This window comes from Anguilla rostrata, chromosome 14 (assembly GCF_018555375.3).
Source record: "Anguilla rostrata isolate EN2019 chromosome 14, ASM1855537v3, whole genome shotgun sequence".
NCBI classification, from domain to species: Eukaryota; Metazoa; Chordata; class Actinopteri; order Anguilliformes; family Anguillidae; genus Anguilla; species Anguilla rostrata.
This window is the reverse complement of record NC_057946.1, coordinates 32646560-32663834: the sequence shown is the minus strand read 5'-3', so window position 1 is coordinate 32663834 and position 17275 is coordinate 32646560. Positions and strand designations below refer to the sequence as shown.

Below are 17275 nucleotides of genomic sequence, written 5' to 3'. Positions count from 1 at the left end.
AAGTTAGAAAATTCTGGTCAAAGTGATTAAAAAAGGACATTTAACAAAGAAAACAAAAACAAAGTCACCATTGCAGCTAGATATGAATAAAGCTGATCACATAAATACCACAAGAAAAACACATGCCACAAGACCTGTAAAATAAAGGATTACACAAAAGTACAAACCTCTTCCATTTTGATGTTAACATAGTTGTCTTTAAATACCATTGAGCCATATGTGGACTTGTGTTTTTTTTTACCAAGCCACCCAAGCACATGTCCAGTTTTACACTAATCTGACAAAAGCCATTGAAATTTAAACATCTGGTAAAAGACCACTCAATGGAGACAGTGAGATACAGCTGAAACACAGTGCCTCTCTGAATTCCTACAGTCAAGTACCAGCTTTATTTGAAAATGCAACCTTAAACTTCCTTAAAACTATTTCAGTGAAATTCAGGAACAAAGTGAGAACCACAAATATAGCCCAACAAATAGCTGCCATTCAATACACCCTCTGAATGTAGTAAAAAACGGAAAGTTTTGATTTCAGCAAAGAACCACAGAGACTGGTTTTTAATAGGAATAATTTATTTTGGCACGTAAAAACACATTGAAATGACACTATTTACAATGTCGAATGCGGTATCATGTCTAAAATAAAGAGACATTCATTACTACACAGAAACAGGAAGGTTTCAATATAAAACAAAACGGTCACAGATGTTACACTACTACCCCATCTGAGATCACACACATCTTGCCTAATACTACAGATCTTACGCCATCCCATGCCAGTTTCCTCCCCCCCCCCCCCATCACACTGGATGCACAAATATCTCAGCCACTCACACTGTGCATTACGCACTGTGTTCATGGGCGCTTCCTTACAGGAGAAAAAAAGGAGGAAAACTGCATATGAGGATGATTCATTCTGCTTAGGCACCGCTCCTTAACACTTTAGATTTCAGACTCAAGATTTAACATATTTTAAATATACAATAGAATATTACACTTATAGGCTATCTGTACATGCACCAACCAAGCTCTGTTGACAGCCAGGGCTTGGTATGAAAACCGGTCACAGCAATGACAGGAGAAACTCGACTCAGCAAAACGTAGAGCCGCCATTCCGCGACAGGACTCCGGTCCATCTTTTTGGGCCCTCCACATTCCCCCCCCCACACACGGTACGAGAGCAGGAGAGTGTTCATGTGCCCGTGACGGAGACTACGTTTTACTTTCATCACTCTGCGATCGGTTTCATTACTCAGTTCTGATTTCTGCGACGACATGCTCAATGCCCCCCCCCTCCCTCCCTCCCTCCCTTCCCTCCTCCCCCCACCCATTACAGCTGCAAAACACAACCAAACACATCCAGCCAGTGCCCTGATGAACGGTGAGAACATTCCATAAATGGAGTGATAATCATAACTTCAGACCCAGCTGTTTACATGCTATCAAGTGAAACAGGGGATTTGGTGAAAAAGTCAAAACATACACAGGTTCCCATTTCAGGTACAGTGGCTTTAAAGAAAATTAATAAAAACAGGAATTAAACAAAAAAAAAAAAAAAAACCCACCGGCAAGGAACATGTTCCGAGATGATCATAAAATATCAAAACTCTACTATAAATGTCCAGTACAGTTTCAGACATGTCACCTTGGTAGATTGTCACTTGAAAAAATTAAAAAGATAAGTCAGATTCAGACTTCCTTGTGTTTGCAAACCCCGTTTCCATTCTGGTACCCCTCCCAACTGTGGGCGAAACCATTCTTCAGGGCACTACCATTCTTAACAGCACTGCCGTTCAGGGCGGGGCCGTTCAGGGCGGTGCCGTTCGTCATCGCACTGCCGCTCTGGATGGCCCCGGGCAGCCTCTTGCCCTTGGTGTAGGCGTGGTACCAGAAGTTGAGGAAGAGGAAGAGGAAGACCATCCCGTACAGGCCGATGATGTAGAGGAAGACTGGATGCTGGTAGGGGCAGTCCTCCATGAAGAAGAACTGGGCAATGTGGAGGGTCACCAGGATAAACTGAACCTGTGCAGGAACACAAAGAATCCTTTACAACACAGGCCTTGAAACACGAGGGCCAAGTCAAACTCACAAAAAACCACCACATAAATGTTTTACCCATCATGCATTGGAAGTGCCTCAACCACTTTAATATACAGCCATTGTGAAAATGAAAGGCATGCAACAGGCTATGGGCTGTAAATCATGCATTCAAAGGCATGGGACCAAGACAGTGCTGCTCTACCATCTAGTCCACTGTTTAAGTGCAGACACACTGTACACAGAGCCAGCGGCTCTTCAGGACCAGGCCCGAGGACCCCAGCAGACCCTGCACGGCTCTCCAGGACCAGGGCGGGCTGGGGACCCCAGCAGACCCTGCACGGCTCTCCAGGACCAGGGCGGGCTGGGGACCCCAGCAGACCCTGCATGGCTCTCCAGGACCAGGGCGGGCTGGGGACCACAGCAGACCCTCCGGATCTCGGGACCAGGGTTGCAGGCCCCAGTGAGAGGGGAGATGTGGACTAACGTACCAGCTGGATGGTGGTCATGTACTTCTTCCACCACAGGTACTTCTGGTAGGCGGGGCCCAGGGCAGACATGGCATAGTAGGAATACATGATCACATGGACAACGCAGTTCAGCAGGGCGTGGAAGGTTCCCAGTCCACCTATAGCAAACGGCAAGAAAACCAGTTAGCAACCAATCAACCAGCTTTCCTCCAGTCAGGCTCAGTCAATTAAATCACAACTGGCCCATTACATTAAACTCCAATATGCATAATAATATTCCACAATGCAATTAAAATATAATTCTGCCTTGGATTTAGGAGTGTCACTTTTAAACGGGATGGACTAAAAAACACATGCGATGTCATAAACACAGGTGGAAGGCTGTACCTGCAGCAAACTTGACCCCGAACCACCAGGTGAAAGGCATGATGGAGTGGTGGTAAACGTGGAGGAAGGAGACTTGGCTGTTCTTTTTCCGGAGGACAAAGAAGACCTGAAACAGAGAAAGGGAAAAGGAACTGGTTCATTCATCTGAGAACAGACTGCAGGGCAGGTTCCTGAAATCCATTTAAATGCATATTTCCTGCAGCCATTCTCCTCAGACACACAGAACACAAACATACAGAAGAGGCAGCACATGCCTCCAGGATAAGATGTGATACAAGTGGAGATGTACAAGCTGTAGGTGGCAATTCCCAGTGAATGCATAACGTGCAGTGTACACACACCCAACATGCACTCTTAAATGATGTGAATGTGAACATTTACATATATAAATACTTACAGTGTCCAACATCTCAATGAACTTGGAGAAGTAGTACAGCCAGCAGGTCCAGGCCATCTGAAACCACACATTTAGGTTCATTAAGTCATCAGTTAGTCTAAGGAACTCAGCAGTAATTCTGAAACATTTCCATGTTTGGCGTGAGTAGGCCGGGAGGGCATTGCACTGGAGCCAGCTGCCGGGCAGCGTATGGCCACGCCCATGCGAAACAAGGTCACATGTCTGCCACTTACCCGAACAGCCTGAGGAGATCTGGAGTAATCCACCAGGTCACAGCGGAACGAGTATCCCGTGGCCCAGCCTGACATGAGGAACTGAAACAGGAAGCAGAGATTCAACACCCTGTCTGACTGCACACAGACCACCCCACCAGACCGCAGCACGCAGACCGCACCTCTACAGCGGTGAAAAATGAACAGTGAGAAAGAAGCTCAAGTGCAAACGTCACCGTCTTCACACCAAGAGCTTGACCTCTTGTCACTATGCTTTCGTTTGTTCACTTCATGAACTTCTCTGAACGGCTGCAATAGCAGCACCGCAGTATGCGTTTGCATTTCAAAAGGAAGGCAGTCAAAATTATGGTCAATGGTCAAGAGTGGAATCCAGCTAGACACGTCTGTCAATTAAAGAGCCGTCAAATCATAATACAATATCCAAGGAGAATTTTCAGGACAGCCAATAAAATTGGTGTAAAACAAATTGTAAAAGGAAATAAAATAATTGCGCCACAGAAATCTCCCCAACATGCAGTCTATGGGACCATGCAACCGTACTACCACAACCATCCAGGAGATGGCACCCTTTCAATTCAAGTAGATGACAAGAGCGCCTTTGTTCCACAGCAAATCCATGCCATGCTTACCTCATAGCACATGTAGATGGAGAACGCCACTATGCTGAAGTTGTAGACGATCATCACTTCTTTCAGGTGGAAGGGTTTGCGGTTTTCCATCCACTTTGGCCCCAGCGACGTGACAAAGTAAATGTATGCTGCGATGATTATGGTCTGGGGGAGCGGCGAAGACATGAGGAACCAATCCTCCGTCCTGGGGTCTGAGGAGGACCAATAGGCATTCAGAGAACGAGAAGGCGGGAGCGTTCCGCAAGGCCTAACACAAGCACCGTGTTTTCACTCAAATTAAAAATCACCATGGTGAACAACCGAGAGACTGGAACTACAACCAAGGAACGTTCTGGATCCCAACACTCATTTCCCCATATGAATAGGGGCCTGTATCACAAAGCAGGATTACAGAGTTAGTAAAACTCTGAACACGCCCAAATCTGGAACATGGACTGAGGTAAAGAGAGCCGTTTCGGGTTTTACTCAGCACAGATATCCAGCTAATGATACAGGCCCCAGGACTGGCCAAGCACTGGTGAGGTCCATACAGTTTCAGGTTTTGCTACTCCAAGACTGCAGGACACAGTCTGCGTGCTCAAGAACTCACCAGCCTCCTTGAGCCACTCGTCATACAAGAGGACAGCCCTGGATGTCAGCTCGTTGAAAGCCATTTTGGTTATTCCAACTGGCAATGCGCACTGGAAAAAAGGAATATAAAAAACAATGGTAAATGACAAAGTCAAATTCAGCAAATTTACAGAAAGTATGACATTTCACGCTACACTGTTAACGATTCCTAGCATGGTGGAATCTAAAACTACAGTTGGGACACTCTTCAAAGCCATAAGGCAGGACACAAATCAATAAGATTCTTCATTTGCATGAAAGATTAACAACTTCGATCCATGACAAAAAGAAATATTTTTCAGCGCCAGACAATTGCGTTAACATATTTCACCATCACTGCAATTTGACCTCAATGCGAAAAAGGAAGAAGACTGTGGCAGATAACGGTCGTATGGATTCAGAGCCAAAGGCCACAGCTCTTCTGTAGAGCGCACGAAACACGCGTTCAGTGCATCAGCTGTGCCATGAAAGGGCTGCATTGTGGAGCACAGTGATCATGTGACTTCAGTCACCCTTCCCCGAACAAGCACATGCTTTACATATCCTTTCTGGAAAATTCTGCACAGCAACGGTCTAATAAGACAAGAATGTGAGGTAATTGCCTTTAGCTCAACTCCGCCAAGCACCCACAGTCCCACCCTGGGTCTACACAGAGCTAAGGTTGCTTTTGAAGCATAGCATTGCAATAGCCAGCCTGGAGAGAATTGATGAAATTTCCATGAGGTGTAGAGCCTAATCTATCTTCCTATTGGTCCAATGAGTCCAGGCCAGCAAAGCAGGGCGCAAACCATGTTTATGAGCCTTAATCAAACAAGCAGTCATGTCTCAACATGTCATCTTCTCATTAACGTTCAGCACTGGGGACTGGCCATCCCCATGGACACACACACACACAAGCTCGCTGCCTGTTACAAGAAACTTTCAAGTACACAACAACAATGGTGATGGGTAATCAATCCTAAATCCTATCAATCCAAGCCTCCACACAAAAATGACAATTTTCGTCAAACAGGCTTTATCCATGTTTTAGACAAACATGAATTCTAGGCTAGGAATTCATTAACCTAGATTCAACACAGAAAGAAACAAATGTTTGTCAAACACCACACCCAGCATGTCACTTTCTGTCTGAAGGAAAAAGTACACCGCATTCCTTGTTACCATTCAGCTCAATGTTGATTATGTTCATTCTCCCACCCACTGTCTCACGCCCATGTTGTCCACACACTAAATTGAACCCTTTGTCCAAACACCGACACAACGGCTATACAAGACGGATGCTGTGGCAACTGTAATTTTCATTAATTTCTCATAAGACCTTAAAGCTTAGATGAGAAGCACTAACCCAAAAAAGCAATTAATTTGCATGAGTTTTTTGGGGGGGTGGGGAGTATTTCAAAAATCTAATTTTCACCGCAGTTTTATATTGTATATTTATATTGATCTCTACAATACAGACACTGCAGAGCAATGCTGAAAAACATTAATTTAGTCCAGCACTTAGTACCAAGTGTTTACATCAGTGCTGATGAGACATGTGTGCCCAGAACAGATCAGTGTACATGAAGCACATCACTGAGAAAGTGCCAAATCGGTAGGACAATGCATGAAAAGTACAACAAAAAATGCAGTAAATGTCAATATGTTATCAGGAGCACAAACTGATTTGTCAGGGTGTGTAATGTCACTCACACCTGATACAGAGAGTAAAGATGACTTAATTATCCATTTGTTCCCTTGTAGATTTTCAAAGTAGGCAAGAAAATGAAATTCAAGCAATCTGTCGTGACCTTCACAAGGCCTTCTATTCACTTGGATTTGTATCAAGTTTCACACAAGAAGCCATAGTAATCTCCTCCAAACCAAGGAAACCTTCATTAAACCTTTAAAGGTCTAAAGAACAAAAGTATGTGATTAGAATGTTCTTAACTGAACGTTCTAATGCTGATGTAACAATCAATCAATACTGGTAACTGAATGCAGTGGCGGTCTTAGAATGTTGAAGAAATTCCAAAAAACCTACTCTTGAAAGGCTTAGAGAGCAGCGAGGATCAGCACTCTGCTCAGGAGGAATCATATACTCTTCCTTCTCTTTCATTAAGGGTGAGACTTCAGACGAATGTGTGCAGCCAGCTGTGCAAGGTAACCAGGTCCCCCGGGGGGGGGGGGGATTAACGGCTAAATTGTCAACTGCTCAATTCTGGGATCAGCAAAACGAAAACCTCTCAAAATGCAAAACCACTGGAGGCACCATCCTCGCACACCAGCCATCACTCATAAGGGAAACCCTACAGGCCCACATACACCAGTCAAATGAGGAGGAGGGGTGGGCTGACTGGTTCCTACTCTTCCTCAGATGAGCGTAGGCACATTTGAGCGGCGCAAGTCGAGGGCTTTTTTCGAACCGCCGTGGGAAAAGGGCCGCGAGGCGAGAAGGGGAAGTTTCCCATAACTGGCTGGCAGACAGGCAGGCGGGCGGGCAGGCGGGCAAGTATGGAACTGCTCGCACGGCGTAATAAAACCTGATTAATATTCCTCCCGGGGAAGCTTCTAGAAAGATGACAAGTCAAAGGGTCAGGCAAGCTGCCATGTGAAAGTTCCGAAGGCTAGAGAGAGACGTCGAGCTGTGAACTTGACGAGAGTCGCCGGACCGGTTCTGTGGCGAAGACCAGGCGAGTGTGGAGCCCGTGGGCTCCCCGGCGCGGTCGCCAGCGGGCAGGTTGCAACCATAGAGAGCATGAGGGAAGATCTCAGAACAGGTTGACTAATGCCACACACCACTCCCACTAGCTCTTCAGATGTGAACGGGGCCATTATGCAATATTCTCAGTCAAAAAAAAAAAAAAAAACGCTCAGCAGCTCATATTTCAAGGGTGTGCTCTTGCGCCATCGCCTCACCCTATCATCTTCGAGAGCTTCGAAACTCAGCACTGAACTCATTCAACCGATTGGCTGATACAATTTTACAGCTTGCATGGACAAAAAGTGGGTTTTCTGCATCTCTAACACACCCACAGCAGTTACCGACATCCGTCATGGATTATCAGAACGTGTGGAACTGCCCAAGCTGAACAGACCACTCCTCTTAAAGTACTTTAATTCCACATTTGCATCATTAAAGATGTTGAATTTCTGGTTTTGATGCCACCCTAGCACACTCCCATGTAAAGTACATTAGAAAGAACAGTGAACTATGAAAACTATCCATTTCTGATCAGAAATTGGGAAATGCTGTATGGGCTAATAAAATATTAGAAATGGATGTTACACCTTCAAGTTGAAGGTCTAACATTTACTTTCCCTATTTACGGAAACTTCTGGAAACTCATTCCACAAAAACCAAAGCTTTACGCGAGTAAATACAAAAATGTAAATGTCATTGGAAGAACGTTTGGAAAAAAAAAAAAAAAAAACAACACTTCTCGAAATTAAGAACCAAATGGCCAAAACACTCATTTATCACTTTTAAAATATGAATAACCTATGCGTGGAAATTCAGATGTTTATGTTTCCTGGTGCTGTAGTCATCAACATCCCACGTCAACAGTCTACTTTGTTTAAATAGACACTTCCTTGACAAAACTATCGATCGATTTAATGATGCTCAAATGTAACTAAATTCTGTTTCACTACTTGCATGACAAAACGTTCCGTGAGGATTACTCTATAATGGCTTTGGACTGCAGCCCCACCCTCAAGTTTCACTGAACTCAATTCACCTGTGGCACACCGATCTGACAGCAGGCTTTGCTAGGCAAAGACCCGAAAATACATACTACTGTCCGCTTGAAGCGTTCGCGTATTTGCAGTAAATCAGCATTAACTAGCTATATAAACTAGACCGATCACGAAAATATCGCGTAGCAGAAGACAGTTAATTTAGTAGAAATACCTGTTGATAGCGGTTTTGCATACCCCGTTAGGCTTTTTTGTAAGGAAATACGTTAGGGAGTGGTTCAAAGGTGATTTCAACAGTGCATTCAGGTTTAAATACGAGACACAACTTTGAAAATAAACGAGAAAAAAAATAGAGAACTAAGATTCACACTATGAAACTGTGAACCGTTTTATGGGCCAATTACGGGAAATGCCACACCGCTGTGCTGTAAGTTTTTTTTTTCTTGCTAGTTTTTAACGAACACAGTCAGCTTAAAAGAAAAAAAGCAGTAAGTGCACCACTAACCTGAAATATTTTGTTCCCTGATGCAGAGCGACGACTTGTCCCACCTATTCCAGTGTCCCACCTGGTACGCTCCTAAGCCAAAGTGCCAATGAGGCAATCAGTTATGATGAGGCTCTCTTATGGTGCGCCGGGAGAACACGCCCACGAGGCCGAAGGGAGGAGACAAAAGATGAGAGCTTGTCGAAGAGAGGCAGCGATTGGGTGGCCAAATTTCCGGTTCCACAAAAAAAAACGAACTTGGCCACATTGTGTGATGATGAGGTGTCTGTCATTGGTACCTGTAATACGATACCAGCAACTGGAAGTTTACCGTTTTCATCGGCCGTTTCTGAGATCAGAAGTTTGTGAATAGTTATATGACTGCATTCTCAGAAGTGTATTCAAGATGATCATATTTTTATATTTATGTTAACTAGTGCAGGGGAGGGCTGTTATTTTGGGGGGGAAAAAGCTATCAGAAAACACACTTCCTCTAGACTACATCACACGCTGAAACGTAACCACAGCATGCTGTCAGTGAGACAGAATTTTATTATAAAGAATTCCAGCATCATTCTTAAAATGTGCATTGACACATATTTAAATATAATTCTTCCAATATCTAGCAATCAATGGGGGAGTCAGTTGGCAGAAGGCAATTCAATTTTCAATTTATAATGTTAATAATTAAATTATGCCAAAAATGTACTAAACTGTATCTTTAATGAGGTTATGCTAATTATGAATTTAATGCACAAACAACACAAACAATTCATTTTTATAATATTACTACCTAATGTATTTGAATATCTCTCTCTCTCGCACACACACACACACACACGCACACTTGCACATAAACATACAAACAAACACACACATACACACATACATACACACGCACACACACACACACACGTGCGCACTCTCACACATAAACACACAAACAAACACACACGCTATCATGTGTATACACACAAACACACGCACACACACACATACACAAACACCCACAATGTATGTTTCATTTTACAGTAACATAATTATGCACGTGTTTCATTAAAAATGCTTTTTGGGCCCCTCTGACTATCAAGGGCTGGAGATCTTTTGTTGGTCAACATAAATCACAGGCAAAATAGTCAAAAATCTTCCAAGAAAACAGAGAATGCAGCCAAACTGGCTGTCTAACATTTTTACAAGTGTAAGAAAACCATTAATATGAACTTGGATATACCATAAGTCATGGTATATTCATTTTAAATGGCTGTGCATTTTTGCTAAATTGTTGCCAATAGTGCAACATTAACAGCAAAATTTTACATAACTCCTGGTGAACATGCTAGGTCGTCTGTTACTTGATCTCATGATTCAGTTAAAAAATGATGTCTTCAGTATAATGTTTCCAAACAACACACATGTCATGTTGTTGAGCGACATGTGCATGACCTGTGCAGAGGCCCCAAAAAGTGCAGGACACGTGTCATGTGTCAGATGACAAACGGCCTGTGTCAGGGCTGGAGAGCGTGCTGAAACCTCACAAGCACCTCTGTCATCACACGCTTGCCACATGTGCAGCATGCACTGATGACCACCTTTCAGATTGCTATGGGACGCACTGTACTGTCACGTGTGCAAAAGACTGCCACTGTGTGAGATTAGGGGAAACCTTGGGACTGAGACCACTGGAAAATGATTCACTTGCAAGTCCATTTATCTTGAAATCAAAGGATAACCTTTCCTTGCTCTTTTCTGACTATAAAAAATATTTAAAATAATTTATTTTCTATCATGACTAGCCATTGTATCATGAAAATGTTAAAAAAAGGAGGAAAATGTTTGTCAAAAATGGAGAAGATTGCATGGCTCCCAAAGCCCTTAAATTAATCCTATTTTTTATTTTTTAAAATCAGAAGTTGCAGAAGGAATAAAGCAATCAGTTTATCCTATGAGGAAGAACAAGTACTGTGAAGGAAAAAGAGCAAAACAAGAATATGATATGAGTACACACAGGTTCTGCGAATGCTTTAAACCAACAAAATGAATTGAAAAAGCAAACATAGACTGATCTAAAGCAGGAAAAAACATGAAAATAACAACCTGCTTTGTGTCCAATTTGGCCACTACTGATGTGAGATTTCTGTGAAACGCGTTTAAAGGACAACTGAGGAAAGGGCTGGGCAGTTATCTTATTTGTAAGCATTTTTATAGTGTTGTCATTTTAAGTATTACTATTTAACTTTACAACCAAAATTGAAAAAATGAAAAATCTTTTGCTGGTTGACTTGCAGAGAATGTCATTGATATGAAAAGCTGTAGAAGATACCCTAATTGACCCCTGAATAAGACTAGTCCGGGTACACTGATCAAAGGTAGCCCTGACCATGCAGCCACTTTCTTACGCACCGGTTAATTTCTCTCCATCCCTGAGGCCATCAGAGACTGTTTGACTAAAGGGGTTAATGTTCATCAGTCCCGCCGGGCATTGAGATTAAGGTTACAATTGAACCAAGTTTGCAATTCAGCCTTGGTTTCAGGATAGGGGTGTGGGGGGTGGGTGACGAACATATCATATGCAAATGAGGCAAGCGAGATGGTGGAGAGGGGTGTTGGGTGGGGGAGGGGGATTTGGGGGGGGGGGGGGGGTGCTGTTTGTACCTGTGACCTCGTCCCGTTTGACCACTCCGGGCGGGTCTCCCCTTATTCTGGACGACGACGACGGCGAGGGAGGAGCCTGAATTATTGAAGAGGCCGCTGGTTTCGCCTTCTTCTCATGCAGCAGCAGATGATAATACTGAAATGCACATGTCAAAGCTCACCCTGCAATGGGCGTGGTTTTTAGGGAGCAAGTATTTACACGCACAATGGATATCGGATCAGCCCCCCAGGACTCATGGTCCCTACTGAACTGTAATATAACATTTATATATTTATGAAAGTTGTAACCTGTACAAAAAATCCATTGAAGCATGCACACCCCTTCCCCCGACTCTCACAATTGTGAGTTTTGATAGTAAATTCAACCAGCAAGTAAGATGCTGTGACTACACAACCACAAATTGTAGTGATTTTTATTTTTTTTAAACTTATCAACGGTTGAAATATCAATAAAATGCAATAATATAAAATTAGGGCCTCATTTATACATATGATCACATTTGATTGTAAACTGTGTGTAAGAACATTTCTGAGAAAATTTTGGCATTCATCATTTTTTTCTTATTTGTATTTGTTCGTGGCTGTTTCCTTATGTTAATCACATGAATATGATTGCATGTAAAATTAACAGCATGCATCATCTCGTTCACCTGGGATAGGCACAATAACAAAGGTCTGCACATGTTATGAATCCCATATTGGTTTTTCATTGGAACATTTTTAAGAGCAAAAATAAGAATAATTTAAGAAAAGTTTTGTGAATGAGGCCCATTGTCTTCTTCAGAGCACTAATATGGAGTCCCTCACTCTTTAGAGTCAAAAAGACCACCTTAATCGTCTGCATGGTCAGTTTTTTGGATGGTCAGTTTTCCATTGAACAAAATTACACAAAATAATAAGTTCAACTGCCAGTTCAACACATTGTATTATCATTTAAAAAGCTGAGGAAAATAAACACAAATCTGGTGAGCCATGCTCAATTAGCATTTTGACTGGACGGCTGGTATTGTAAAAATTTATCTTTCTGACGAACAGCATAACTGAACTGAATTTCACCAACCCTCGTGATTAAATTTTTTAAAACATAAAAATATGTTTTTGAAACTATGTTGAAACTACGGCGAAACATAAATTACGATGAATAATTACTCTCCAGTTCGACATTTAAAACAAGCGAGGCTGGTATTGTGAATGACAAGAAGTACGCTGAATTTCGTAACAAGGTCAGGAATGCACGCAGACTGCATTTGTATCGTGTATGAAAGATGAGTCTTACCTGTTGCTTCTTAGACTCAATGGAATGGCTTCTGTAACCACCGTAAGTAACATAACCCTTGGGTCTCATAGTTTACATAGGTGTCATAGTTTACAACTCCACACTGCCCAGAGATGGAAAAAAACAGCATGCGACTGAAATTGTTTTTGTTTCAGTGAAATGTGCCTATGAAACTGCAACCAAAAATGAGTGCATATTTCTTTGGGTACAGAAAACAGGGAAGTAGTAGCAGTAGTAGGAAGTAGTGTACTTATGAAATGCATACATTTTTTAAAAATGCATTTTTCTTATAAATGTGTATGAAATACAGCGTATTCCTCAGGTTTTACATTCAAATTACAGAGGGCATCTGGGCTTCCATTTTAAAGGCATTTCCCCTCCTGTACTGGCCTCTGAGCCAGAGAGAATTGGATGTTGGAAAAATGTTTGGAGTATCAGGCAAATGTGCCGATCGGCACGTCCATCCGCCGAGACGAACCGTCATGGCGGGCAGGGCCAGCCAAGCACCAGTAAACAGCCTGGAGAGACCAAAGGCACCAGAGTAAACAGAGTCGCACTTGAGCGTATGTCCCGCCATGGCGATGAACGGGCCTGGCACAGGACCCGGAAGTGAAGTCAGCTTAAAAAAATGATAACAGCTTTTCCCAGAGGCATAGCCACGCTCTCCACCGAGCCTCATTCCATTCTCAAGCATGTTTCACTGATGTATGCTTTAGGGAGTGTCAGCAAGTCTATCCCCAAGCACGCACACATGCACACAGACACACGCGCACGCACGCACGCACGCACTCGCACACACACGTACACAAACACACATGCGCGTGTGCACATGTTCACCCATACACATGCATACAAACACACACACATACATACACACATGCACTCATACACGCACTCACACACATACGCACGCACACACACAGACATAAAAATAATTTTGACTTATAAATAAATGCAAGGAACAAACACTATTTGGACCAAATACTATTGGGGGAGTTAATTTTCAGTAAAAGGTCAAAGGTTATGACAAATATTAATTAAATCCAGGGCTCAGTCAGTATACTGATGGTGGAACAGAAACCAGGGTTATTATTCACAGTAACTCCGCTGATATCTGTACCTGTAGAGGATTGGAATAAAACAGAGCCCTCGTGCTCAGAATTCCTTTGTAGATGTTGCATATGGATCAGAGTTCAATCATTTACAGTAAAGCATGTGTGCATTGAGAAATCTAAACAAACCATTTATCACCGAAACTATTTAAAAAATCCATTCTTAACGAGAGACAGCCTTAAGTGGAGAAAAGAGGAATTTAAAATGGAGGCTTGTATGATGACTGTCTCGAGGTGACACCCAAACAAAAGAGCTGTCTCGATCCAATGAAGCAACACAAGTACAGTATCTGTCTCCAGTGACATTTTATTCATTTTAGACCTCAGCAGGAAAAACTGCCTCTCCACAGACCCTGACAGGCATTTTAACTGGATGACATCAGATCACATTAAGAAGCAAGACGTGTGAGGTTAAAGATACAACCAGCACAACCTTTGAAACAGAAGTCTGCTCCGTACAGACTGGTTCAAAAGGACACATATCCAAAACCCAAATTTACATGAGGCCACAGGATCCTTTCCCAGGGTTCCTGGCTGAGAGAGCAATCTGCCAAGTGGGAGAAAGGTCGCAGACACACCCAGGACAGACACACCCTCCACTCTTACCTGTGTAATAAACGCAGTTTGAGAACCCCACTTCTAGAAGCACAGAGCGCAGTACTAGCAGATTTATCTACGTATTTGTTCAGCATTTTTATCTAGGGGGACTTATATAATTAGTATGGCATGGTACTGTAAGTTGTACCTAAAAAACACACCAGCTAAAATGAGAGTATACAGGCATTTAACTGCAAAAATCCAGCTAAAATGAAAGCATGCAACAATGAAGAAATTAATTAATTAATTAATTAGAAAGATTAGGCTTTTAGAAATTATCCTAAAGAGAAGCAATGCTTACAAGGGAATACAAGCCTCATAAAAACCTATCCTCCTTGTACAAGGAAAACAAGGCAGTTTCAGAATTCATTGACACATTTAAGTAAAGCTTCACAAGCATTGTAATAAAGCTGTGGCAGAATGGCGGTACTGCTCGCCATGGAACTCTCTCTGAACTCTTGTTGACACTCCTATGTCACTGAGTACCCATAGTGCACCTGTCTGACGGCACAATTAGAAAGTGTGTATGTTCGAAGGTCATGATCAGTTGTATGTATTTTGTATGTATTAGGCCTACAGGTTATTCAACTCTTTTTTACATAGTTTGTACCTCTATAGTACCTATAAAGCAACCAATAGCTCCGCCATTTTTATTGTAGTTTAAGGATATGTATTTGGGAGGTATTTTGATATTTTGTATCACAATCAATTTTTGTGTATTTGATTTGTTTTTTTTTTGGTTTTTTTTTTTGGATCCCTTTAACCTGGCAGGTATAATTTACGGTATCAGGTTATAGCTTGAAATTAGTGTAGAGGAAAACTAGGTATTTAAGAATAAGTATTTAATGGGTAGAGATTTGCTAAATGTTCCCAAGGTTACACCAGGTTAATGGGACCCAGAATGGTGCATTTGAAAAACAATGTTTGGCATAATCACCCTGACAATTTCTCTTGGTTTTTGCATTGTCATAAGGTCAATGTTGCATTTCAAGGCCAATCAAACAAGACTAAATTGTTAGTTTTCCACCAAGAAAACAAACTTTTTGCAAGCCTATTGGTGGAATGGTGGGTGAGATGTGGGCAAGGGGGGCGTGTGACTTCAGGTAAAAATGTTGTATTAAAAACACACAGAAGACTACAAACTGATAATCTAAGACTGATAAACAGTGAAACGGAAATACACCCTTGGTAAGGTCATGCCTTATAAACAAAGAAGCTGTTATCACAGGTGGACTGGCCTGTCCTGTCAGTTATTTTTAAAAAGTAGGACAGCGATGTAGGTTCAGATAGCTTACAGAAAAACTTGGCTTTGGCCAAGAAGTCTTTTTCACAGCAGTGTTCTCCACACACAACAGGATACATGAACAATAACCTCCTCTCTTTTATTTTGGATTCTCTCACCAGGGAAGCCTGTTTGATGGCCAGTGAGTACTGAGGATTGTTTAGCACAAACCAGCCTTTAAGACGCACTGATGTAAAAATTATATTCATGTAAAAAATGTACACAAACTAAAGGCTAAGCTAATTATGAATTGTAATGTAGCTAAAAGGGAGGCTGCATATATAAAACTGGACTGCATATACTTGCAAATGTTTCTGCTTTAATGCTACTGTATATCTATTCAAACAAGGCAACCAGATATTTATGAATATGCTCTCTCTCTCTCTCTCTCTCTCTCTCTCTCTCTCTCTCCACGTGTCTCTGTTTACATTTCTCGCAGTCTCACATACCAGGGTGTTTTTCCACCTCTTGCCCAATGCATGCTGGGATAGGCTCCAGCACCTCCTGCAACCCTGCCCAGGAATAAGTGGGCATAGATAATGGATGGATGGATGGATGGATGGACAGTCACATATAAAACAGTGTGACACCAGCTAGCAGGATCACCGGCGCAACCTTATCTCCCAGCTGTTTCAGACAGGAGCCTTAAGCAGGGCCTAGTCCATTCTGAGGGACTCCCAGCATCCTCTGTAGAACCAATTTCTATTACTTTCCTCCGATGGCAGCCACAGGCTCCTAATATGAAAAACAAAGAGGACTAAATGCTCCTTTATCACATCTGTCACTGGCGTCCTTAATAAGTTATAGGACTGGTGAGGTTGGCATGGGCTTGCTCTCGATTCATCTATGTTTTAAGGGGTTGACTTTCTACGCACAAATTGCTTTTAAATATTTAATGTTTTTATATCTGTTGTTGGTGGAGGGTAATACTCATTGCTATGTAGTTGTTACAACATGCTGCAGAACAAATTGCCCCATGAGGATAATAAAGACTCTAACTAACTAACTAACTAACACACAAACATTGCTGCTGTTATGCTTCATGTGAGTGAATAGCTATTCAGACAGAACAAAACCCCGCAGTGATTCTTGCCCAAAATGGCACTCTGTAATAGCTGAACTGGATTGAATTAAATCGTAATTCAATTCTTACATTTCACCATAATATAAACATAATCACACTTTAATGTGCAGTTTTATTTCTGCATGGAGCTGTCTGGAGTCATTTGAACTCTTAAACAGTGAAACAAAGCAGCAGCAAGGACAGACATTCAAAATGGTTCCTGTTCCAAACGCAGGAAAATAAACTTTTTTTTTATTAAAACATTTTAATGTCACTTTCACCAGCTGCCTTCAGACCACCCTGGTCTGCTGAAAATGTAGGGTAGTTGGGTAGGGGTAATGTAGTCATTACATTACAAGCATTTAGCAGA

The 17275-nt window shown here is 42.2% G+C and overlaps 1 protein-coding gene across 2 annotated transcripts; it reads right to left on the bottom strand.

Moving 5' to 3' along the window:
* Positions 1–554: 554 nt before the first annotated feature.
* LOC135239429 (very long chain fatty acid elongase 7-like) lies at positions 555–9104 on the bottom strand. Of its 2 annotated transcripts, none has more exons than XM_064308073.1 (8): positions 8945–9104; positions 4742–4832; positions 4153–4343; positions 3524–3604; positions 3291–3347; positions 2894–2999; positions 2528–2664; positions 555–2021 (listed from the first exon to the last, which is right to left on the bottom strand). In XM_064308073.1, the coding sequence occupies exons 2-8, from the start codon at positions 4803–4805 to the stop codon at positions 1689–1691; spliced, it is 969 nt and encodes a 322-aa protein (XP_064164143.1). In that variant the 5' UTR covers positions 4806–4832; positions 8945–9104; the 3' UTR covers positions 555–1688. The 2 variants fall into 2 exon arrangements, with proteins under 2 accessions (XP_064164143.1, XP_064164144.1); XM_064308074.1 differs by having other exon boundaries at positions 4742–4819; positions 8945–9034.
* Positions 9105–17275: the final 8171 nt, after the last annotated feature.